This window comes from Eupeodes corollae, chromosome 2 (genome assembly GCF_945859685.1).
Source record: "Eupeodes corollae chromosome 2, idEupCoro1.1, whole genome shotgun sequence".
NCBI lineage: Eukaryota > Metazoa > Arthropoda > Insecta > Diptera > Syrphidae > Eupeodes > Eupeodes corollae.
In genome coordinates this window covers 110,296,645-110,323,771 of record NC_079148.1, presented here as the reverse complement: position 1 = coordinate 110,323,771, position 27,127 = coordinate 110,296,645, and the positions used below count along the sequence as shown (strand labels likewise).

The 27,127-nt window shown below is 33.1% G+C and overlaps 2 protein-coding genes across 3 annotated transcripts; both read left to right on the top strand.

The window, feature by feature from the left end:
* Positions 1-8: 8 nt before the first annotated feature.
* Positions 9-26,080, top strand: LOC129944702 (uncharacterized). Of its 2 annotated transcripts, XM_056054331.1 has the most exons (5): positions 9-1,201; positions 20,024-20,246; positions 20,307-20,436; positions 20,499-23,071; positions 24,293-26,080. In XM_056054331.1, exons 1-5 carry the CDS (start codon positions 677-679, stop codon positions 26,020-26,022), a joined length of 5,181 nt encoding a protein of 1,726 aa, XP_055910306.1. In that variant the 5' UTR covers positions 9-676; the 3' UTR covers positions 26,023-26,080. The 2 variants fall into 2 exon arrangements, with proteins under 2 accessions (XP_055910306.1, XP_055910305.1); XM_056054330.1 differs by having other exon boundaries at positions 20,024-20,436.
* LOC129944704 (uncharacterized) lies at positions 11,196-13,015 on the top strand. The gene is made up of 2 exons (XM_056054334.1): positions 11,196-11,888; positions 11,962-13,015. The coding sequence occupies exons 1-2, from the start codon at positions 11,871-11,873 to the stop codon at positions 12,946-12,948; spliced, it is 1,005 nt and encodes a 334-aa protein (XP_055910309.1). The 5' UTR covers positions 11,196-11,870; the 3' UTR covers positions 12,949-13,015.
* Positions 26,081-27,127: the final 1,047 nt, after the last annotated feature.

Here is a 27,127-nt window from a genome sequence, read left to right as displayed (position 1 = left end):
AAAATCGGTATGGGGTGTAATTGCTTTAATTAAATGTACATAAATGAACAATTGTTTATGAAACATAATTAATTGGTTCAATCATCGTATTCTTATAATCAATTAGGGCCACTGCGGAGTATTCATCATGTAAAAAACTGTTGTTAGGCTTAATTTTGTCTTTTTTTTCACGCAGTTTTTCTGTAATAGGTATTAATTTGGGCAAACAAAGCATAAGGTAAGTTTAAGTGGTTTCGCTGTTATTTAACAGCAAGATATGCCTCTGACGCGATGCCCTAAAAGACCCGATAACAGTTTTTGTATCCTTAGGGTCGTTAGCTGCATGTAAGGACAATTGAATAATAATGCAGTTGTTTGCTACTACAAGTTTATGAAAGCAACAAGTTCTGATTAAGACTTCCTACCTGTCCGAACAAAATGTTAATGTTAAAGTTAATGCAGTAATATCATATCTCACGCTTTGTGATCTTAGCCTTTTTTTTTGTAGGTTTTGACTGGACTTAAATGCTTATGTATAACAAAATAAAATCTACCCACTCAATATACATATGTAGTATCATAAACTATTTTTTTTAAAAGTCAAAAATAAATTTTATACTCTATTTGTGTGTGAATAAAATTAGAGATAAATAAAATTTTTCTTTGAGCGTATTTTTTATTAAAAATTAAAAAAAAAATGGTGAAAAAATTTGTCGCATTGAACAATGAGGTTGAGCCTTCTCAAACACCTTACAACATCAAAACTTTTAAAGCCTCCGAAGATACACCAAGGCATGTTATCATAAATCCTTGTCCTAAAGGAACACCATCACCAGAGTTATGTCAGTCATATGGAAAGAAAACAGTTACCAGACCTATTACAATCGAAGAAGCAATTTTTCATTGGTTCGAAAACCCAAAAAAGTCAACAAAATTTCCAACATCAGTTAAAAAAAAATGTCAAGAATTTGACCCTTATACAAATTGTGTTATGAACCAAAGAAGTCCGGGAACTTTGAAGGAACACGCTATTTTAAGAGAAAAATATTTGAAATTGCAAACAGATACGAAGGAAAAGCAATTGATTCATGATGTATCTTCTTCGAATGGAGCAAGTTTGATAGAAATGGAAAGTCTTATGACTAGAGAAGGAGAACCTAAGCCAAAGCTAGCTAGTCCCGCTTGCAGTGTGGAAACATTTTATGTACCTTCGAGGCGATTGGTGAGTGTATTTTAATAAGTTTTTCATTATACTATTCTACTTCCTGGCTTCCTTTTACTTCGTTAAAAAGAATAATTCACTTTTAACTATGATATTTGGTCAAGCCGTCACATTTAAATTTTAAAACAAAAACAGTTCCGTAAGTCCCGGTGTTAGCCTATTTGTACAAAGAAATAAGCTGATGTGGTCAAAAACAATGACCAACTTCAAGCTCAAATATCACTTTGACCTATTTTGAAAGTATTAATTAAGTATATTAAGCATGACATCAGCTTTTAATTGAAACCAATCTCATTGAGTTCTTGAATTTCGTCTAAAATAGGTCGAGGAATTGAAAAAGTTCAAGTGAATTTTACTAGTACTACACATTATTAAGTGAGTAGTGAGGAATTATGATTGATTTATACTTGAGTAATAAAATATACAAGATTATGGGAGTTTTTCTATTAATTTAAATAAATTTGTCCCGGATTTCGTCAATTTTTTTTAAAAGATCCAGTGTATAGTCGTTATCACCATTCGATCAGTCAACGTTTTAACAGCTGATTTATACATGACTGAGTAATAATTTCATAGTAATCTTAAAGGCTTTCTGTTTCAGTTATTTTAGTAAACGGCTGTTTCTTGCAATCAAGGGTAGATCCAGAGTTTTAATCAGAGGGGGTTAAATGGTGAATTGGAGCAGATGCTAGAAAACAAATTCAAAAAAAATACTGTTTTGCGTGTACGTTTTGAAAATATTTTGATCTTAAAGGAGTCCACTTAAAGATTGTAGAGAGACAATTGTTTGGTTCTTGAATGTAAGGAAATAGGTGAATATAATAAAAAAAAATAAATAAAAACAAATTAAGGTAAACAAACAAGTTTAGAAGAAACTTTAATGTGCCACTCACTAGTTACACGTTGTAGAATCTCTTTTCACTCCAGTTCTCGAGGGATTTAAAGCTTTTATATAAAATTAATTGATATGAAAGGTTCAATATGTTTTGAATTTAGCCATTATCAATTTTGCTGTTTTTGGGACATTTTATATTCTTGAAATTCTTATTTACAGTGAATCACAAAAATGGTCACGCTTATCAAAATACAAATTCTCTTTAATTGCTTTCATTTTAATTGTTTTCTTATTTTAAGGTACGAGTAATGAGTATTATATTCCTTACATAATTTTCTCTTCTAACACTTTATAACGGTTTTTATTCTCCTCTACTCAAAAGTAAGCTTTTTTCAGAGGCATGACTGCATTCGCAGTTGCATCGTGATAGTTCTTGTGAGTTAGATCGTAAAGAATCCATTTCTTATTTATTGATCTTAATTTAATAAAAAAATTGAAGTAAGAGCTCATTAATATTCAGTGCTTAGTTTTGTTAATTAATGAAGTGAAAATTCTATATTTTGTTGATTCACATTTCTTATAATGGGATCCAACAATAAACTAATAAAAATAACCCAAAAAAGCAGGTTGAAGAATTTTTGAGAAATTGCGGAATTGACGGCTTTATTACTATAGGCTCAATTAGTAAAATTCGGCAAAAACTCGAAAATTTACCCTGCATAACTGGGCGAAAGCGAATCTTGTCTTCAGTCGAAGAACGGTAAATTGTTCGAGATTTAAGAATGAACAAATTTCAAATGGCTGTTTAAATCAAGCGAGCATTGTACCAAGACCAAAACATTCGCATTTCAGCGGGAACATTTCGCAGGACACTAAGATCCGCTGGTTTAAGAGTAAGAGCCAGAGTAAAAAAACTATTCTAACTAAAGAACACCAAACATTGAGGCTGGAATTCGCGAGAAAATATTCTTCTTGGACAACGGATGACTGGGCGAGAGTGGTTTGGTCGGATGAGCGCAAAATTAACCGTTTGGGCTCGGATGGAAGAGAATGAGTATGGAAAACACCAGGAGAAAAGTTACAACCTCGTCACGTTAAACCTGCTCTGAAGTTCAGTGGGGGATTCGTTATGATCTGGGGATGTATGATAGCGAGAGGAGTGGGAAGTATACACAATATTCAAGGACGTATGACTTCATCATCTTATATTGAGATTTTGAATTGTTAAAATTCTTTGTTGAAGCCTCGGACATTGTCTTTTAGCAAGACAATGATCCGAATCATACTGCCAAGATCACCCAAAAATGGTTAACAGACCACGGCTACACAATGTTGACATGGCCACCGCAATCCCTAGATCTTAACCCCATCGAACACTTGTGGATGTGTTAAAAAGGTCCATTGCAGGAGAAACTGCAAATTTAACAGAACTCTGGCCAAAAATTAAAACAGCGTGGGAAAATTTAATCCCAGGGATATGTAAGAATTTGGTTGACAGTATGTCCAATCGAATACAAGCGGTAATTGATGCTAGAGGGGGAAACACAAAATATTAACTATCCAACGCTTTTGAAAAAGAAAACACTTACAATCGATCAAGCTTTGAACATTTCTTTTTGTTTATATTTGATATTTTGAAATAAAAAAATGCAATTATTTAAGTTTATATTAAGATTTATAATATTTAAAATAAAATATTCATAATAAATTTGAAGTTTTTCATTTACTTTTTAGACTTGAAAGAAAATATTTTTATTTTTCATAGAAAAGCTGGATCAATTTTGTGATTCACGTAAGTCTCAGTTCTAGAGCATGCAAGCCAAATCCACTTCAAAAAGTAGATTTCTTTAATTCTATAAGATCTTAAAAGATTGTGTATTTAATAGAAAATTAATTTTGAAAGAAAGAATAACTTTAAGAAGGCCCTTCATTATTTATGTGCGTCAAAAAAATGCACGACTGGTTTTTACAAACTTGCTATTGTAAGCAAAGAGTCTGTTCAAAAAATCCTGTATTTTAAGATTTAAAAAAATGTGCCTGCAAAAAATTTAAATGCCATTTCATTTCTCAAAAAAACTTGAATTTTTCATAATTTTTATTTGTTGTAATCGTTAAGCGATTTTTTTTTAAATTACTTTTTTTTGAATATAAAATTTTGACCGATTGACTCAAGTTATTAAAGTAATTAAAATTTAAAAAATATTTTAGTTTGGGGTCGAAATAATAAAATAATGTATTTCAAAATACTGTATGTACAAAATAATGTAGGATCAAAATAATGCATCTAAAAATTCTGTATTTCAAAATTATGTATGTCAAAATAAATAATATTTTCTTCTTATTGTCTCTTTCTTACTTTCTTCTTCTTAGTTATTTGTATCTCTCTCACATTTTTACATCAATTTTTTCTATTTTGATCAACAATTGCACCAAACTAATTGATTTGTCAAATAATCCAGTATTATGAGATACGTTATTTTGACAATACAGCATTTTGAGACACAGTATTTTAAATTTACAGTATTTTGAAATACAGAATATTACCCACAACCAACGCAATGCTTTGGGCTGTAGGAGCCAGGCTACACAGACGGACGGAATCGGGGAATTCACTTTTTTCCATGTCAATGTCATGTTTGATTAAAACCCCGAGTTCGATTTTTTTTTACGAATGCAAAACTTGCTTTATAGTTGCTATAGGTCGCAAGTTATACATAAGATGGAATTGAAGACGAGTGTGAGGAATTTAAAGGCAACTTAATATTAAATTGGCGATCTTTATTATATATATATAAATATTTGCTCTTTCTCTCAGAAAAGATCTTTTCAAGGTTTCTTTTTAAGAACCTAAATATTTGCTCTTTCTTTCAGAAAAGATCTTATGAATATAATTTAAAGTTTTTTTCAAATTCTAAATGACTCATATGACCCCCCCTCCACCTGTTTCTTCCATTCGTCGATATTGTGTTGCGCAATTCAATTGGAATAGTGCTGGATTTCTAAATCATGTTCTTAGTTCAGCCATTCGGTAAAAGTACATAGTACTTTTAGTAACAAAGTTTAAGGCAGTAAAATACAAATTGTATTTTCATAATATTACCAATTAGTTATTAAAATTATAAGATGGGCCATATCTATTAATGAAATACGATAAGTTTTGAATTCCAGGGAAGTCCCACGAAAATTAAAAAAAAAATCTCCCAGAAGTGGGTCAATCCCGATGGATCCGCCATTGCTTGTCAATTTCGTTAGTTGTGATAAATGAAAAATATATTAGAAGGTATGTCTCCAACAAGAACTTAGCCCTCCAGTTCCAAGCAATTGTTTTTAATTGAAGTCCGCTTACATTAACGCTTTTACGCTTACATTATTATGTAAGTGAGAGAGATATTAATTTTTAAAATGAAGATCTTTGCAGTGAGTTGAGTTGGCAATATATAGGCTGGAGTATTTTATCATAAAAATCAAAACCAATTTTAATTTCGAATTCTATTCAGTAAAGAAAACATCATGTAATCTATTGTTATTTATGCATGTTTGCCTATACACAAACCATTGCAGTTTTTTTTTATTGGTAATAAAGTTTACTTATAAGTTTTTACAACAGCTGCGATGTATTGTTCAACACCTCTCGGGAATACGAATTCAAATCGAGTTAAAAGAGCAACATTATAATAATTACTACTAATTTGGTGAATTGTGATTGATGAGCCAGCGTTGCCACAAAGTGCCCAATCGGCCCATTTTGAACTTCCCTCGAGTATCTGTAAAAAGGTCCCACATCCTTATTTTGGTAGATTCAAAAAATGAATGGTTCCTGAAAAATGCTCTGAATTACTATAAGGAATTGTTCAAACTGTTAAACCCTAGAATAACATTTATTTAACACTTTACAAGCAGCATTTAAAACATAAGATATTAATTATTCGAACCAAAAAAGTGATAGTGTTAGACTGAAAATGTCCAACCCTAGTTCAGGTGCCCTAAAAACATAATTTCAGAAAAGCTAGAAGAAATAAATCCATGATGATCATATTACTTAAGCAGTTTAAGGGTGACGTTGCGTTGGTTTAATTAAGACAATAAATATTGCTGCTGGTAGCCAATTGTTCAAAAATAGGTCTTCTTTATGTATTCATTTACTAAGCCTTCCACATAATATTGCATCAGCTTTACTGAACAATATGAAAACGGATAACCATAATAGATTATGAAATTATGTGCATAAGTAATTCACTTCTTAATGAGCTTTAAAGTTTTTTAAAAATTAAATAATTTTGAGAATTTCAATCCTAAAAAGAATAAAAACGTAAGATGTTATGTTATGAAAATATTTTTTTTTTAATTAAAATTAATTTTGTTTAATTTTTAAAACCATGAGTTACAGTCTGTCTAGTAAGAGCGTGGTTGACTTTACCGACAGTTAATAAAAGATTTCGCTCTAATTCCTTCGCGAGCCGAAAGAGGGAAGCTTTGTCCTTGATGCATTGTCAACAAAGGTTCTGTTATCCTTGATCTTTTAAAAGAGAATAACCTTAAACCCATGAGGCTAACTAAGTACGCGTCACGTTACAAGGCTGTGTTCCTTTGCAACCACCCGAAAGGTCCCAAAATGTCGTAATCATCGGCTGCTCAATATATGAGAAAGTCGAAGGCATTTGTACAGAAGTGGATACAGCGATATAGAGTGGCTAAAAATGTCGATGATTTACCAGACCGTGATTCGATAGGAAAAGTTAACAAAAAAGATGAAAAAACAATAGTTAATCTGTTTTCGCGGAATCCTGCTTTAACACTGCGGCAAGGACAAGCAAAATTAATGGCAAAAGGCTTAGATATATCCTACGAAACTATCCGAACCCTTCTTCATACTCATGACCTTAAATGGCGCAACACAATGAACAAGCCACTGTTGACTGAAATACATGTGACAAAGCGACTCGCATGAGAATATTGATAGAGATATTGAATATTGGCCGTCGCAGTCGACTGATGCAGACTCTATCGAGAATGTGTGAGCGTATATTAAACCGACAATTCGTGGAAGACACACGTACATTTTAAAGCAGTTGTCTTACGAAATTGGTCGGATCTGGAGATCCTTGCCATTAGAATACGCTGTCAAATTAGTACAAAGCATGCCTCGGAGATGCCATTATTGACCAAATTGCACCATTGTTTGTAATGTGTACAATGTATTTATAAATATGAAAGTTTTATAAAATATTTTTTTATACATTTACACGACTACGCTCTTACTTGACAGACTGTACTTTTGAATTTAAAAAAATGCACAAAATAGGTCGAAGTTTCTTTGTAACTTACATAAATACAAATATTAATTAATTGAAGTTCAATTTTTAAGGGAGTTTTTTTATGTGACAATGCCTCAAAAGGCCCGCGCTGTTTTTTCTGCTAGCGGCAACGCCGCCGCGACGTTGATAAAATTTGTTTCAACAGTCAATAGATAGAACAAAGCATAGTAACTGGAAGTGCACATAAATGTCCCTACTTAACCTGCTAATTAACTACGCATTAAGTTAAATAACATTTTGAAATTGTTGGATGTATTCACTAAATAAGAAATATTCGAAAAATACTTCTATTTAAAAAATAAAATCATAATAGAAGCATAAAAGAAATAACATATGTATTATTTATTACATGTTTATGTAATTATTATTTTCTCGAAAAGTTAAACAAAAAGTTGAAATCCCTTTGAAATATGACATAATTAGATCTTACAATAGTTTTGACACAATAAGACTTGATTTGGTAGCATGAGAGATTTTTCTTTTTAAAAAAATTTCGTTAATTGTTATTAATTTTTTTTGACTGTTGCAGATCCTTTAAGTTCCTTTATGTTGCCTGAAACTACCCATTGAGTTGAATATTCCAAACAGACGTAAAATTTGTGTGATAATCACAATCGAATATGATCATTAATGTAATGGTAAACTGCATCACCTAAGTTCATTCAAAATAAAAGACCGATTTTCCAAGTAAGGGTTTTTTAGACCCTTTACACGTTTATACGGTTTTTAGTTTATAATCAATATTTAGTAATGTTTTTATGTTTCTTAAGTCCTTTTAAAATACTTCTGGATTCCCCTTACATAGCAAGGGAAAAATATCGTATTCTGGAATGAAAAAATCTCCAATTATACGGTCAATCATTTTTCACAGTCTTAAGTCTTGGGACGTCCTAATCTACACCATCTATCCAGCGTTAGCATGCTCGGCCACGTTGTCACCTACCATAAAATGTGTTGGACTTTCCGGGCTAGGCTCTTTAATACTCTTTAAAGATCGCCAGGTTGACGAGAAGGCAGGAAAGTTCACTACTCGGAGTCCATTGTCTCTCGTTCCATGCCATATGTGCAGCGTACTGTATATGATAAAAAAAAATTAGGAGGAATAACAGCCCGTTAAAAACTAGGGCCTAATGATTAACAACTCTTAACCATTCCTGTGTGCGATTAATGCTGTCAAGGACGTAAGGGACCTCCAGTTTTAAGCAGAATCCGAACGGCTCATTTGAGCGCTTTTCATTACAGTGAATTATTACTTTTGGATAAGTTGTAAATTCCACGCAGCACAATTTTTTCGGGAGCTGTTTGAAATGCTGTATGATACTGTATGGTCATAAGACTGTATGGTTGATATTCTGTATTTCAAAATACTGCACATTTAAAATACTGTGTCTCAAAATGCTGTATTGTCAAAATACTGTATCTCATAATACTGGAAGTTTTGACAGGTCTATTAGTTTGGTGCAATTGTTTATGCAGTTGTTGATTATGAAAGGAACAGTTCATGTAAAAATGTGAGAGAGATAAAAACAATTAAGAAGAAGAAAATGAGAAAGTGAAAATAAGAAGAAGGTAGTACCATTTATTTTAATTTTTTTTTATTCAAAGACATACATTATCATAGGTACATATGTAATTGTTCAAGGAAAGTACACTTCGCGTCACATGAATAGGGACAAGCTTTTTTCGTTTTTTATTTGCCGATATTTCTTAAACTCTATAAAACTTGTATTTATCAACTTAATCCAAAAATGTTTGCTTGCAATATAAACTTAATGCATTGTACATAGATCTTTCATTCTACATTTAAGTTTTTCCAAAAATCCTTTAGGGTTTAAGAAACATCGGCAAATAAAAAAAAAAAAACAAAAACAGCGAGTCCCAAATCATGTGACACGAAGTGTGTATTAGAACGTAATGCTATGGATAAATTGTTATGATATTTTCTTTAAAAGAGCGTATTTTATTTTCAAAATTTTGTATTTCAAAATCGTTTTGATAATTTAAATAAGTACTCACTTTTTCATCATCATTTTGAAATCTTGAGATACAGTATTTTTATCATACAGTATTTTGAGATAAAATCGTTTTTTTGTTCGTAAAATATTCGAGTTGACAATTTATTATTTTTTTCAGTTTTTTTGATTTATAAAAAACCTTAAAAATCCTGTAAACTTTTGTTGCTGTTTTCTGTTCTAAAACTTTCGCCGAAAGGACATCATTAAATATCCTTAGTAAACGATTGTCAATTATAGAAAAAATTGGTTCTTAAGATGAGTACAAACGATTGCAAGAAGTCGGCCATTTTTTGTTTGATTTGCGGACGATTAAATGGTCGCATTCACAAAGCTAGTGGCTACGTAGTCAAGGGATTGTGATTGGCTAAATCTAACTACAAAAGTAGTTGAAATTTCCCCTCCGACTTAGTGTAATGATTTTGATTTTTGACGTTTCACAATCAGCTGGTCGGTAAAGTAACACGAATTCAAAATGAAATAAATTGTTCAATATTTAAATACGAATATAAATCATTCAAATTGTGTCTTAAATTTGATTTTATTGAATTTAAAAACACAAAAAAAAGTTAAAGTTATCAAATCAAACATTTTTCGGATTTTATATTACATATTTGCATTTGTCAATAATATGACAGTTGCACATTGACTAGCTTTGTAGTGTAGTTTTGCATTCACAAAGCTAGTTGAATTTTGACTATTAGCCACTAGCTTTGTGAATGCGCGATAAAATTGGATGTTTACATGGTTAATAGAAAATTAGTTAAAATGTTTTGCGAAAAATCTGCCAATATTGGCTTGACAGATCTTCCAATCGTGTAAATCTTATAATCGTGTTACATAACTTAAGTCTAATTATTATGAAATATCAAACCAAACTGAGCATAAAGCAAATGTTAGCTTTTCAACTTCAAAAAAAATTTTTCTAAGTTGAAAAATATACGTCTAAAAAAACCCGTTATTATTTAACTAATTTTTGTTTGAGCTGTCGAATTTACAAACATTTTTTATTCAGTATGTGTTTATTTTAATTGTGTATATAAATTTTAAGCCAATTTGGGGACAGTCAAGTCTTATACGAAAATGTATCAAATTCAATAGAGGAGCAGTAAAGATAACCTCATTTATCAGCCATCTACCTGCACTATACCATAATAATTATTTGCTATAGTTAATTGCTTAAATTGAATGCCTCGCAGATTTGTATTCCTTAATCGATAGTTAAAGCTTAAGTAGGTCTACCAAGCTAAGGTTTGGATAGTTTACAAAATTGTATGTCTGACGATTAACAATAATAAAAATATTAATAACGTCTTACCTACATACATTCACAAACTTCGATATTATCGAAAAAAACAAAAACCAGCTAGCTCTATTCCAAAAACACAACTTATTTTTATTATTAAAAGGTACACGAGTATAGGTACACGAGTTTATACAAAATAACTCACATCTACAAAGAAGCTTAGCTAAACAAATAAAATTACATATTTGGTATTTCGTTATTTGCCTTGTCAGCCTAAAACGGTCGTTCTCTTTCAGTTTAAAATTATGTTGTAAAGTAAATGTAGGTAGGTACTTAGGTATATCGAAATTCTATTCAAATCCAACTCTAATAGCATTAAACATTTTCTAATACCTAGTAGCAATACCATCGCATCGCATTGAATCTCCTTAAACTTACAACAGTAAATAAGCTGCGAGTAGCAGTTTTCCAAAATAGAGAATTTTTACCATTAACAAATAAGAGTCATAGGTACTCGCTGAATCTAAAATAACGTAGGTATATATTTTATTTTTATTATCATGAAGCATCAAACCAATACATTTCAAATACATAAATTGCGATGCCAACACCCGTATACGTATACCTACACATACAACAAATATTTGCCGCTATTCCGCTCTGCTATGCTCTGGCGAAACGATCAACTTAAAAGCCAGTGCCACGATACTGTACGAATACGACTACCTAACCTAACCTAGCACTGTTGTTTACGAAACACAAAATATCAAACTAAGCAAATATTATAATATAATATAGAACATGAAACAACGTTGTTCGGTCTTCAGCTTACGGTGTATTAGATTGGAGTATTGTATTGTGTAGCTATAGGTAAACGTGAGAGGTATTCAACATCAACTTCAACGCCTCAACGGTTTATCAATCGGAATCACGTTCAGCTGGTCGTACTTCGCGAGCTGTATACCTACATATGTATATCGTGTTAAAGCCTTTTCGTTATTCGTCAGTGTATTGCGTAGAGTTAGGTAAGAAGGTGCTTAACTAATGTACCTATTTAATTGATGATAGCGTCGACGATATTCTCATCGTTGTCAGTGTGAAGAATTCAAGGCCATTCAATTTGAAGTAAAATTGTATCAACCTCGTAAAGCCTTAGAATTCAAAAGCTTTTCATTTTAAGCTAAAATCAAATTCATTTAAAAGTTTTAATTTTCAAAGTGAAACACAATAAACTATAGGTATCTACTTATACCTAAACAAAATGAGCAATAAAGTAAAGGTAAGTGGGACTTTTTGTTTCTTAAATTTATTTGTTTACCTTTTTTCTTCCTTTCGGCTTTATTATTGTTTAGATTAAGAAGAGGCGTGATCGCAACACCTTGACATTCTATGAAAAGATTGCGGTGATTCGCCATCATGAGGCCAATCAATTATCACGGAATAACCTGGCTCGAATGTTCCAATGCTGTACAACACAGATTAGAAAAATTATCGAAAACAAGGATGAGATCTTGACTCAGTGGCAAGCAATGTGCGAGACTAATTCTGCGGCAGTTGTTGAGGAAATGTCTAAGAAACGTCGAGAATTCGAAATGAAAGCTGTTGGTTTTATCCTTCACCAATGGGTTGAAAGATGTCGGGAACTTCAATTAAATATGGTCATCAATGATGCAACTTTGAAAATAATCGCCATGAAAATGGCAACAGTTCTCAATATAACTGATTTCAAGCCAACTGCAAGATGGATCGAAAGATTCCGACTTAAGTTCAAGTACAAGAATGCGAACCTTTCGAATCCACGCTGCTTGGACGATCCACCAGGAACACTGAGTGTGGAGGATATAATAATTGAGTTTAAAAGTTGTCTGCCCAGTTTTATGCGGCAGGAAATTTCCAATATAACCTCAGTTGATATGGAAGAGAGTGTACTGTCTCCAATCAGAGCCATTGATGAACAAACATCACAACAAATTGAAAATGTGGATGATAACAAATTTAACGATGATGCTAAGGGACCTGATGTGGAAAATAGGCTTCAAGACAGAGATGACACCGCCGCCGCTAGTTCTCTTGACAACGACGATGAGTGTTCGAGAAGTACATCTGAATTAATATCGGCTGAAAAAGTTCTTGAACATTTGTCACTAATTCAGCAATTTTTAATTACAAATTCTGATTATCAGGCAATGACTGTTGCTGCACACTTGGAGCATTATATCGAACAGAAATATATCCTTTCGGCTTCATCACCATCACCACCAATACAACAACAACAACAACAACCGACTGAACCAATTGTAAATGACGATGAAGAAGAGTTCGTTATTTTAGTTGAATAAAAATATAATTTTAAATTTTCTTCTTAGTACAAAACAATGAAATATTTGGTTTCCAAAATATTTTAGACTACTTTCAGTTTTTTTTATGTTAAAATAAAAGTGTAAGTAAAATAAATTTATATGAATTTAAAAAAAATATGTTTTCTTGAAATTGACTTTTGTTTTATTTTTTGAAACCTCGCGATAACTATAGAATGTTCGACATAAACCGAACATTTTTAAAATGACCCATATTTGTCGTGAATTCCTTTTGAAAGTTTATTTCTTAAAGCAAACGTTTTGTAAAAAAAGTGTTAGTCTATTTTAAATTTTAATAATTGCATTGAGTTGAAGTTTTGATTCTCCAGTCGACATTAAATAACATGTTCAAGTTCAGTTTTTAAAAGATTGAAATTTGAAAACCTCTGGAAGTTTCAGAAAATGATAGGAATATCAACTCATATGTAAAGAAGTATTTAAATAAATTAGGTAGTTGTAGAGAAATAAGGCCTTATGACTTACTCCTGTGTGGAAGTAATGTCCGTGATAGAGTGGAGTGAATCGTAATCGTACACACTTTGCCTTGCAACCAAGAAAAATGGCATTGAGTAAAAGTGATCATTAGGGATTTATCATGCCCTAGATTTCAAGTATGTGTATTCTAGGTTGCGTTCTAATCGCGAATGTTCTAATGACGTTTATATATGATATATATGATACCAAGGTAGGTAAAAATACATGTGCCTCTGATATTGATGATAATTTTTTGACTAAGTATTTAGGTACCAACCTATATACACGTATTTACCTACCTGCTAAAAAGACTTTAACAAATATATTCCCTTCAAATGCGCATCAATAAAAACCTTTTCTCCCTTATCCTTGTAGTTTTCACCACCAAAAGTTTGACAGCTAAAATGTACAATTCTTAAAATTAACCTAAGGTTCACGATCTCAATAGGGAGGTTCAGACGACATAAAGCCTCAACTATAATAGACTTAATCGAGCTTAAGCCAGCTGAAGGGAACGAACCAATACGCAGCATTATATGTCACTAACCATAATAGACGTTCTGCTCAGTTTCGCTCAATTTCGATAACTTTCACGCAATTACGCAAGAGCCATTTAAATGGCTCGAGCTTAAGCAAGCTCGTTAAACAAGCTAACTTCTTACATGGTTAAGTCTATTATAGTTAGGCTTTAGGCTAAAGTTTCTACATCTGATAGGTCAGGTGTCAAAAAATTGCCTTCCAATTAAGGCAACTTTATTGGAAAGTTGACTGGAAATTTAGTCAAGAAAACTAACTATCAAGTCAAGTCAACGTATGTCAGAATGACAATCATGTTTTTTCAATTAACTGAAAGTTGAACTTTATTCCTCTACGATTTGTTTATTTTTCGCATAATTTTATTTAATATTTTGTGTAAAACTTTTTTCGTCAAATTGGAAATGAAATAAGTAATATTTATTTACAATACGAAATGCAAATTGGGATGGACTTGTAGTTTGGCTGAGGAGTGTTATATAGACAATAATGTTGTTGGTAGTTTTTGTACGGTAAAGGTAGAAGTTAGTGAAGTAAAGTTCTGAGTTTGAAGTTTATGACACTTGAAAAACTTAATAGTTGACTTAGTCAAAATGTACGTTCAAGGAATGCAGTTGACTGCAAATAAAGTTCCTTATTTTGTCTGAACCTGCCGAATCTCCCTTACTATCAAGTCAAGTCTACTTCTGCCAAAGTGACAGTTGATCATGTCTTTTCATTCAACTGAAAGCTGAACTTTATTACCCTATGATTTATTTATTTTTCCATAGTTTAATTTAATGTTTTGTGTAAAAGGGTTTCTTGTCAATTTGTAAAAGAAATACAAAATACAAATCGTGATAGACTTGTACCTTGTCTGAGGAGTGTTTTGTTGGAAGTAAAGTGTTTGGTAGTTTTTGTACCATGAACTTAAAGTAGAGGTTTGTGAAGTAAAGTTCTGAATTTGTTTGAACGCTTAAAGGCCGAACTATAATAGGCATAAGCAAACATAGGCTTATGTCAAAAACCCAACGATAATTCACTTAAGTTAGCGCAATTACTGCATAGCCATAATGCAATTTTGCTCATGTATCTAAATGTCAGATTTTACTTATGCGGCGAGCGACTGGGATCGCTCTTGCTTAAGTGTGCTTAAGTTAACGAAACTGAGAAAAATTGAACGAAACGGAGCTAGACTCCATTATGTTCACTCGTATTGAGATTCTTTGTATTCGCACGTTTACTTATGCGCGCATATGCTAGCTTATGCCTATTATAGTTGGGCCTTAAGAGTTAAAGGTTTATCTGCATAAACACGGTTTTTCGCGTAGTCACACAGCCCTACATTTTTGAAACCGCAAAATGAATAACCCGTTATTTCAGATAAACTCACTTTGTTTCGATTGATCGTAAACAAGACCTTTGGCAATACAGCCCAGCCTAATAAAGTAAAGTTAATTGGTATAGGTATCACAAAAAAAGGCTTATAAAATATTGAGCCCTTCAAGCCAAATTATCAAAAGCGCCAAAATAAATTTTATCGTAAACGACTAATCACATGCTTACTAATGGTCCTTGAAACAACTTGTACTCATATGTAGTAAGTATTGACAATAGCCTTCAAGGCTCTATGTGGTACTACAAACTTTTAATAATTGTTGTCTTTTTAATTGAAAATATTGCTTACGATAAAATGGCGGGAAAGGCTCGAAAGTGATATAAATTGTTCAATTCTTGTTCTTTGAGGTGGCCAATCTAGTGTTTTTACACCCACTTCTTTTAGAAAATTAGTTATCATCTTGGCTTTGTGACAAGGTGCGTTGTCTTGCTGCAAAATTAACGACTGTTCAATCAACTTATCAATAAAACGGTGATTATTTAAAATATCCAAATATTGTTGTTTGTTCATTATTCCATCGATTGCTACCAAGTCTCTGGTGCCATTGAAACAAACACATCCCCAAAACATGACGGTGCCACCACCATGAGGTACTCGTTAACACACAGGTGCTACTTTGCTTCGCATTTTTCTAGGGATTCTGCAAAAGTTTTCTTTTTTGATCCGTGATACTCAAAAGAGCTTTTATCAATCCACAAAACTTTTCCACAAAATGATGAAGGCCTGTGTAAATTCTTTGGCAAACTGGAGGCAAGCTTATTTTTTGGAAGATTTGGGGTATTGTTCTGGCTATGTAAGTAGCAAAGTCAGCCTCCTTCAAACGACCTCTTACAGTTTTTTCTGTAATTTCAATTTCATACTCCTTTTTCATTTCAATTGCTACAGATTTTGCGGGGGTTCAGCACATTTTTCTTAAACTGTCTGACTATTAAACGGTCCTCTTTCTTGGAAGTCTTGCGTGGTCGCCCTGAACGTGGAACATTTCGCGTGGATTTTTTTTTCTGCTTAATTATTTGGTAATAGACGTTTTGACGAGGAACTTTATATAGTTTGCTTATCTCAATTTTTATATCTTGGCTAGCTTCCGACGTTTCACCCATTGTTATCAACTAATTGTTTGTAAATGTCATCGAAGTTAAAAAGTTATTAAAAATAGACAATATAAATAGGAAATCCCACGCGACACGAAAGGAACTGCAAAGATTACGATGTCAAAATACTTTTTCCAGTTAGTTATGGCTCAGTATATTCATAAAAGGGGTCCCAAAAAGAATGCATGAGAAAAATAAAATATTTCTAGAATTTTTCGTTGCCTAGGTGGTTTGGTTTTGGTTTTGAGTAGCAAAAGAATCCCGTTACATTTTTCAGTTTACCATGTCAAGTGGTCTAGCATTACAAATAGTACTGTCAAAATACTTTTTCCGACCATTGTATATCGTTTTTCCAATTTTTTCCTTAGAATTTCTACTCTATGAATTAATGTGAGTATTAGTTATTGTGATTTGGCTATATAGCTTGTGAGCCTTACACTGGAGAAAACTTCAGAATTTCAAACCTAGATTATTAAAAATTAATTATTCTGTGTAATTATTTTGCTATTTTGGATCGTTCGTAAAACAGATCAGACCCAAGTGACAGTTTTGAAAAACATAGTTAAGTTAATACATTTAGAATATACTCAAATAAAGCCAATATTGATTATTACGGCCAAAGAGTGTTCAAAAAGAACAACATTTTAGCTGCTAAGACGATAATTTTTGTATAGCGTTTCGAAGTACATATTTAATTTTGAATTTACGTATATTTGCAAACAATGCATAACTATTGATTAAATTTGCAAATTGTAATTTATCTTTTTACACCATTAGAAGACTTGAAAACAAACAATATTGGTAGACTCATTGGAAGGCAATTTTCTCGACAAATGACAGAGAATATGAACATTTATTTTAGAATTGAAAATAACATGTGCAAAAACATTTTAAAAAATATAAAAAAGTGAAACAAAAATGAAGCAGGCAATAACGGCTCTCTAATAAAATTTGTTCATACGTTCAATCCTTTTCAACCTTTTTTTTTGTACAACTTTTTTGTCATTATTTTGCCAAACGGTGACTTCTTATTTCTTTCGATTTTGGTAGTTTTCATTTTTTTTTCAAAAATCCTGTAAACTTTTGATGTTGCTTTCTGATCAAAAACTTCTGCCAATTAAAAATTTGATAATGTAATTTAGAAAATTCTAACACAAATTTTCAAGAAAGCTAACAAGGCGGATATAACCAACTACAGGCCCATTGCAAAGCTTTCTTGCATTCCTAAAGTGTTTGAACAAGTTGTTTGTGACAGTGTAGCATATTTTAGTAAGTATCTCATTTGCGAACAGTAAAATGGTTTTGTGGAACAAGATCAACCGTTATAAATCTCACATTCTCAAACATATATGTTCAATCGCTTTAGAACAAGGTTCTGAAGTTGACTGTGTAAACACTGGGCCTTACCAATAATATATCGCTTAACACACGTTTAGTTATCGTTGAGTTAAATTTTAACAACGAGTTAATTTGCGTGTATACTAATAACCAAAATAAACATGTCTTTTACTAATTAGCCCTCTATTACAATATCTAGTACATTCTCTGTCAAAAAGACAGCATTGAATTGACATTTGTTAAATTTGCAAATATAAACAAACCAAAAATATTTGATTAAAATTAAATTTCGAAATGGATTCGGACGATTCAATTCAACATGGCCGAAGCAAGGAGGCAACAAGTATGTAAGGACAAAATTGAACCGTTTTCAAAATATGACGATACAAAGTTTTATTGGCGCTACAGGTTAATATTTTTTTTTTCCAGCAAAGCTTGAAAAACATAATCACAATTATATATTAAAACAAGTATTATTCTATTTACTTTTTTAAAAAATATTACCTTGAACAATAAGCAGACAACAATCACAACAAATCTCAACTCTTGTGACCTGAAAAGTATTTGTTGCGTGTGCAGTCAAAACGACAGTACAAACCATGGAGTTTAATTTAACTGTCCGTTAATAGTTGAGTTCCCTAATAATAAATTAAAGTGGGTGTTAGCCCTTAACGTAACTATTAAAATGTTAATTGGTATGGCAAAATATTTAAAACCCACTTAAATATTTAAGTGAGCTTTAATTTTGATTATTGGTAAGGCCCACTGACTTTTCTAAACCTTTTGACCAACTTAGTTAGGGAATTATTTTACTTAAACTTAAAGCTCTTGGTTTTCCACCATTTTTCTTAGCTTGGATCAAATCATACCTTAAAAACAAATCCTATATGCTAAAATTTATAAACTGTCGTTCTGAACCTTTTGTTGCTCAATCTGGTATTAACCAGGGAAGGCATCTTGGCCCTTTTCTGTTTATCCTGTCTATTAACGATGTATTGTCATGTCTACGCCCTGGTGAAGTTCTCATTTTTGCTGATGACATGAAGATTTTAAAAATAATAAAGTTCACCAATGATCGTATTCTTTTACAAGCCGACATTGATAGTTTCACATTTTGGTGTGGGAAAAAACTCAACCCGTTAAAATGGCAGAGGACCACTTTTACTAAAAAATGAATCGGTAGCGTTTTTGATTATTGTATATCACAGGAAAAACTCTGTCGCGTCTCCACATTTAAAGATTTAGGTGTTCATTTCTGTTTCAACTTAGAATTTACACATCACATTAATGTTATTGTTAATAAAGCAAGTTTTATGCTTGGTTTTATAAAACGCTGGGCAAAGCAGTTCAATGATCCCTATGTTACTCTTTCTTTGTACAGTTGCAATGTTCGTCCTCAACTTGAATATGCTTCGCAAGTATGGACTCCCTGTTACGAAATTCATAGAAAACGTTTTGAATCAATTCAACATAATTTCATTCGCTTTGCCCTAAAGGGCGTTCCTTGGACAGATCCTTGTGATCTGCCTCCCTATGAACATCGTATTCTGCTTCTTCAATTGCAATCTCTTCATCAAAGGCGTGTTAATAATGACTTAGTATTTTTTCATTAACTCATTAATGGTGAAATTGACGCATCTTATTTGCTATCTTGTGTACATTTGAGTTACCGAGGTGGAACCCATCACCTATGTTCATTTGATTTTATACATATTGACTTCCATAGAACTAAGTATATGAGTGAAGCTTTAACTCGAATAAGCATTTTATGTAACTTAAACTGTTCATCGATAGATTTAAATTTAAATAAGGTGGGATTAAAATCATTGTTTAGAACGAGTACTCCACTATCGAAAACGTTCTCATTTTATTTTTTGTTCTGTAATAGCAAAATGTTAATTATGTTTTGTATTTTGTGCGTGTATTAGGCTATAATTGTATTATTTTGTTACTAACCGCTAACACATACACTTATGGTGAGCCTCTGATCGTAGTTTGACGCTTGCTATAACCTTCCTACTTTCTGATAAATCTGAAGTGTAAAAAGAACGTCGTCCAATATCTAATTATTGGAAATTGTCCTATTATTTAAAAAGTTTGTTTCATCAAAAATTAAAAAACTTTATTACAAAATTTTAAGAAAGAGCGGCTTTCAAAAAAAGATGAAAATATTCTTATATTTAGTTTTTAGTTTCTATCTCCCACTCAAACTTTCAACCTTTCTTCTATGTTTTTTTTTTAGCTTGACCTAAAACGACCAAGAAGTGGTGTTTTTGTAAACGAAACTCCTCGTTTACAAGGAATTGATATCCCCTATGAATCCTACAATCCACGTAAACTTCAAGAAAAACTTGAAAGCGAAAACAGACAAAAATATAAATTATTCGCTGATGGTGATCGACTTTATTTCCCCTGGATGAAAGAACAAGAAGAAGTTGGGGACATAAATAGAAACCAATTAAATGGTCAGTTAAAATATTCAAATCATGAAATTAATGTTTTATGTATTCTTGTTTATCCAAAAGATATTTATGATGGGTATATCAATTTTAAACCTGTTATATTTCCAATCCCAAGTGACTTGGAAAAAACCTTTAAGGCCGCTGCAGTGTTTGGAAATGGAGCTGTATCCATTGCATATGAACCAAACATAAGGTGTCAAGCTTAATTATATATCAAAAACAAAACATACAATTAATTTCCTTCTTGTTTTTTAGACCCAGAAGGCCTGTTGAAATAGCTTGTCTTTATGCAGCTTATGTTGAGTCATTTTCAAAGAACCCTGATTTTTGGGATGCAAAAACAATTGATTCAATCATTCAGAGTGGAATGATACTTTTCAAAAAGAGCCTAGATAGAAATTATACTAGTCCTTCATCAGATTTCGATATAATACCCGAATTAACTGAAAAGGAAGCTGCCATCGAAATGAAGTTGCACCTCACAGCAACGCTAACCGAGGAGCCAAATATTCTAAAGGCTCTAACCTTGTTCTTTGATAAATTTCAAGCCGGAATATTGTACGTGGAGAATCTTTTTTTCCTAATATGGAAACGGTGTATAGACAGTTTTTATATTTTCGACCCAAACGGTCGGGATTTGGACTGCAAAAGGAACCTAAGCGAAGAAGGAAAAGCTTCACTCATAATAATTCAAACTATTGAACACATTGTTCATTTGATTTTGAACTACAGTGAAGTCGAGGACACAACTGATTTTAACTTGTACGAAATACACCTCACAAATTTTGGAAAACTTGCGAAACCCTTGCAATTAGAAGAAATAACTCCTCCTAAGAAAGCATTCGCAGTGGTCAATCGATTTTATGCCATAATTCCAGCCTTATCGGGCCTTCCAATTATGTCTGAGGGAAGGGCTTTCGATGATAATGCTTCTTTGATGACCAGCTACTTGGGTCTTATTTACAGCCAAATAGATCCGCCAAGAGAATGGACGGTTCAGGTTATTGATGATCTTATTAAGTTCGGAAAAAAGTACCACAGTGAATATATATGTGACAACAGGCTTAAGCAGATAAATATCGCTGACTTGCCAGAAGTTTTGCTCTTCGGAAATTATCGAGTGCTTGTTGATAAGAAAGCTTTTGTGCAATCAGGACATGTGGTCGAATGCAAGTCCTACAGATCATCTCAGTTGATACCAGCATTGAAAGAATTCTTCAAAACCAACAGTTTCGGTCTTATACAGATTGATTTTTCTACATTTGGTTTGTGGAGAGAAGGTGACAAGTTTTTTGTGTTTGATCCTTTTAAAAGAGGTCCTGCTGGTCAGGCGGAAACTTTGTCGAAATCTGGCATGGGATGTCTTCAAATTCATTTAAATTTTAATTCTTTGTGTCGTATAACATACATCAATGCAATATCAATCAAAACTCAGGGAAATTTTTTCCTTCATGGCATCCGGGTTAAGGCTGTTGGGACATTCAACATTAATCGAGCACTAAAAGACGCTGCAGGTTTTGGGATCCTTCAAATTAGGTATCCATTCGAATGTGAAGCAACGCCTAAAAAGGAAGAGGAAAATGAAAAAGTACCAAATCCAGATTCTCTGAATTGCTTAATAGTGCAATGTCTCTCACAATTGAGCTTACATCCTTGTGAGAGGACCTGTTCAGAGCATGATTTTATCCAAGCCCAAAAGAAAATGGCGTTGCGTACTAAAATTGCTGAGTCTCACAGTATTACTTCAATACCTGAACAGTTCCGGATCCCTGAATATGATAATGTTGACATTGTTGATTTTGCGGTAGGGGAATTTATTCAGGATTTAATGGACAATATTCAAAAAGCAACTGAAAAAAGACCAAAAGTTTGCCTCGAAGCTTCGAAGATTCTTCTCCAATCAGATATGAGTAACTTGGAAGATCTTAAGATGAAATTGAAACGTGGTGAAGACTATGACAATTATTGTTCAGCTTTTCAATCAAAGGAAACTGTTATACGGCAAATAACCCTAGAAGAAGAATTGGCACAGGAATCGAATTTTAAATCCCTCCCTGACGGAAGCTGGGCAATCTTTGGACGACAAACTGACTTATACATATCTAGTGGCTCATTAAAAGGCATTCTTTCAACTTTAAATGCCGCCGTACTTACTTCAAAGTACAAAATATCAACCTGGAATAGTGATGTGATTGATTATGCACTTGAGGGAAGTGCAGTATTGAAAGAACGCTTCTGGTCCTACAACCATACTCTGGATTTGATTTTTCGCAATCAAATTCCAAAGATACAAATTGGAAAAACCACGTTCGATATAAAAATCACTTCTACCAAAAGTATTGCATCAGATGACCTTAGTACCAATTTAAGAAGCACTCTGCTCAGAGTTATTATTATCTGCAAAGGATTGTCTTGTCTGGTTTTGAAGCGGTACAACTTGATCTACATGTTCATGGGTTGTTCGTGTGATGTTGTTGGCTTCCGATCACAAGCGGCAGGTCCAATATGTTTGTTGAGATTTTTAGAGATAAATGCATTAATAAGGCGAATTGAGGATGCATGCGGGCCATGCCAGAAGTATGTGTTGGTAGAATTCGAGGTGAGAAATATTACTGATCCTAAGGTCCCAAGAAAGTTTGTCCCTCGCACAGAATCTCAGGAGGAAGTACTCTATGATCGAGAGTTGAATGAGAAAGATCGTCAAAAGCAAAGATATAATGAAAAGATGAAGTTCCTTGAAAGCGAAATCAAAAAAGAATCTAAGAGAGTGGATCGATTTGCAAAAGAGAAGCAAAGTCCCAGGATGAAAAAGGGAAACAAAATTTCAAGTAAGAAATGTTTCTTAGTTTTTAAATATTTATGTCCAAGTAGTGATTTGAATCTTTGGATTCAATAGGTTTACAAAGTTTTGGGTGTTCTGACACTTAAATGTTGGCTATACGACTTATTGGCTGCGTTCAATCTCGGTTTCGATAGGGTATCTTAGATAGATGGATTTTTAGATACCTTGTTGAACGTGTTGGATAGCTGTATTGAGATAGCTGACAAAAAATAAAAACAACCGCTGTTAACAAAAAGCAGAGAAACATTTAAGCTTCGAAGTCAAAATTGTTTTAAGATAAAACATTTAATGGATAATTCAACTGATTGGTCGGTCGATGATGAATTGATAGGTGCGTAACAACAAGTTTCTTGAAATTCAACCATGTGTTGAATCAGCTGTTCTGTCAGATACCTGAAATTTGTATATACCTTTGGATTCCTTTTTTGACATCTCAGGTGTTATTTTACACGTAAAACACTAACAAAAAGGTATCCGGATACTCTATCTGTCTGAGATTGAACGCATCATTGCATATTTTGGGTTATGTTGGTTTATGTTTAAATTCGTTCTGATTTAAAATATTTGACAGTTTTGCCAGTCAAAAGTATTTCTTTGGGTAAAAACTCACTCTTGAGCCAAATTTCAATGTAGCACCACTTAAATGAAATGAAAAGTAAATATCCTGCTGTTTGTCTCTTATATGAGACATTTGGGAATATTTTAAATTTGTATTTCATCCTTACTTTTATTATTTCGTTTGCTTGGGTTGTCAACAGTGAATCGCAACCAATTTATTTTTTACGTGGTCAGGAAGTCACCCCGATTGCACATTCTGGAGGGCCGGACCCTTAGTATAACTCCAAGGACGGGGAGCCGGATAAACCGCTCCTACCGTTCACTAAGTTGTTCAACCTTCCTGGAATTGTAGACGCCACAGTTGAATTCATCTCGAGAATTCATCCGCTTCCGTCTGGATATAAGGAGAGGTATCTGAATGGAAACACCTCTGCCCCCCTCTCTCGTTTGCTGCTCCCATAACTTACGTTATGTTTTCGTTTCTGCTGTTAAGAATCATTTTTTGAGAGCTCCAATTCTAATTCGAAGTTTGCTATCTCATTTTAAAACTAACTAAGACGTATACTTATATTTTTGTTTTACTTGATATTTTTATTTCGCATTATTTTTTTGCAATACAACTGCTAATTCAAAATGTTTACTTTTTTAGAAAAATTACCTGAACAACGTTCAATATCAAATACATCAGACTTTGTCGTGGAATTTGAAGAAGAGGGTGAAATGGAAGAAGAGTCCTCCGAAAAGAGTATAGAGTTTAAACACATACCACGTGATGTTAAACCCAGATCAACTGAAGCTCAAGAACAGCAACTACCACCAAAACACAGTCTAGGTTACCAACTAAGAGATGTGGATTGTCTCTTTAAAATTCAAGGATCAACAGGATTGGAAAATCGCCTCGAAGATTCACAGGATGATAAAATTAAAACATGTTACTTTGCAAGTTCTATCGCACTGCTGTATGCAATCTTACGTCCTCTCAATCATTGGGACTCTTTGAGAATTGATAAAGTTATTGGTTTGGCGAAAAATGTTGCAAAAACAACAACCGATCTCAGTTCCAACGTCTATACCGAGCGAATTCTTAAAAATATCGATGCAGATGAGTTTATATTTGAAGTTAAAGTTTATGCTTATGCTCCTCCTGGAACATTCGGTGGTGACTTGATATTCATTTTGGATAAGGCACTTAAAACGCAACGGTATATCCTGCTTCAAATTTCAAATGCAACCTTCACGGTTTACAGTGATAAGTATTTTCATTTATTCGATCCCTATCAATCTATGGAAGTCGCTTCAGAAGAAGACGCTGGTGATGAAAGTCAGCAACGCTGTCCGAAAAGCATAAAAAAATATCCAGAACAGAATACTGCCTCTTGGATTCTCTTCGGGGATCTAAACTCGATGTTGGATTATATCGATAAAAGAACAACAAGCCAAGACTGGAAAACAGAATATAAGCTCCATGCCGTCAGTGTCGTATCGTATAAAACGGCTCCGAAGAGAAAACAACTCCTCAATATTTTAACAGATGGGTTAGATGCTACTTGCCAGGAGACAATACGTAAAACTGACAATATCTGCACGCATCCAGAAGAAATAGAATGGTTGGACATTTACCCCAATCTCGTACTTTGGAGTCGTCTTAATCGCTCCAATTCTGTCAACCGGATTCGGGGCTCACCTATGACCAAAGACAAGAACTTCGACATTGAAATTCCTGAAAAGTTGTATTCACTTTGGGGTTCTATACATCCTATGTCATCTGTTTTCGGAGAATCTCGAGGAAAACAACATTTAGCTATAAATGTGATTGCTTGTTGCGTTAGCAGCGTGTACCGTGTCAGCGATTGGAATACACAAGTCATAGACTCTATAGTCATAAATGGAAATGACTATTACAATGAGAGCATTTCGGAAATCACTCGAAAAGACTATGAGATATCTTTGGAGCATCTCAATACGTTCTTCCAAATGGGACATCTGTATTTTGAAATTCATTTGGAGAGCGTTCTTTATGGTTATCTCTATTCGAAGGCTAAGCATGAACTAAATCTTGGGGCAGCTCTTGGACACTTTTTCACACAAAACCAGTATGGTATCATTCAGTGTATGAAACATAGTTTGGCAATTGGGAAAATTGACTCGGGATATTTTATGTTTGAATGTCAGAGTCAAGGGATGCCTCTATTTCCTTCGGGAGAAGGAGCAGCTTATGTTTTGCGGACAAGCCTATTGCAGGACCTTTTGTATTGCATAATAATGACATTTAATAATTCTTTTTACAACAGTCAATTTACAATACATAAGGTGGAAGTTTTAAAAGATAAGAAAGAAGATCAGGGAGAGGAGGAAGGGGAAGGGGAAGAGGAGTTTTAATATTTTTTAATAAATTTTATAATAAAAGAAATTATATTATGTTTTTCCATATGGGTCATTGATTGTTTTTTTCATAAGTTTTTGATTTAAGAATTAATACAACTTCAAAACGAAAATATCTTTTTGTATGACAATAATTATAAGAATAGTTTGGTAGCGGCTAAGGTGATTGTTGATAAATGACAATCAAAATGATCGAATTTGATCTACATAAGGTGATAGTCAAATTGATATCTAAAAAGTTATCACAAAAAAATGTGATAGTCGTTTTCAAACAAATTTGTTTATTCCGAATAGAGCTACCAGACGCTTACACAAACGACTAGAAATTTTTCTTAGTTCTCTTTGTTTCTTTTAAAAAACACATTCCTGTGACCGACAAAGCTTACGACATTTGAAAAAAACAAGCAAAGTAAGAATTTTATTCAAAATCAGCCAATTCGAAACTTTTATTTAGATATTTTATAAGAATCAATTTAAAATTTCACCAAGGCAACAACGAATTTTGACAATTTGAATCTGAAATTGTTCAATCGAATTGAATTGAGTTGAATCATCTTACACAGACGGAATGAAAATGATAGTCAATTTGACTATCAAAAAATTGATAGTCAACATAATCACCTTAGCCGATTTCACCCCTGGTCTACGCCATCCTTTCAGCATGGTCTACCACTATATCACCTACTATAAAATGTAAGCACCGGATTTTTGTACAATTTTGAATTAAAGGAAGACATCACACAGGTCTTGATTGTACCATCTCCGAAATCGGCAGGGGAAAGACCGATTGTAATCTTCAACAGTATAAATGCCCAGATATCTCAATTTCAGCTTTTCGCCTCCTTGCGTTCTGACAATTTACTCTTTTTAAACTGGGTGAAATCGGCTAAGGTGATAGTTGACTATCATTCTATGATATCAAAGCGAACTAAGAAAATTTTCCAGTCGTTTGTGTAAGCGTCTGACAGCTTTATTCAGAATAAACATATTTGTTTAAAAATGACTATCACATTTTTGTTGCGACAGCTTTTAAGGTATCAACGTGACTTTCACCTTACGTGGATCAAATTCGATCATTTTGGTTGTCATTTTTATCAACAAT

Excerpts from the sequence above, each read along its gene's own strand:
- LOC129944702 (XM_056054330.1), top strand. The coding sequence starts at position 677 with ATGGTGAAAAAATTTGTCGCATTGAACAATGAGGTTGAGCCTTCTCAA. Across the intron at positions 1,202-20,023 it reads ATGTACCTTCGAGGCGATTG|CTTGACCTAAAACGACCAAG; the intron begins GTGAGTGTATTT and ends TTTTTTTTTTAG. Across the intron at positions 20,437-20,498 it reads GCATATGAACCAAACATAAG|ACCCAGAAGGCCTGTTGAAA; the intron begins GTGTCAAGCTTA and ends CTTGTTTTTTAG.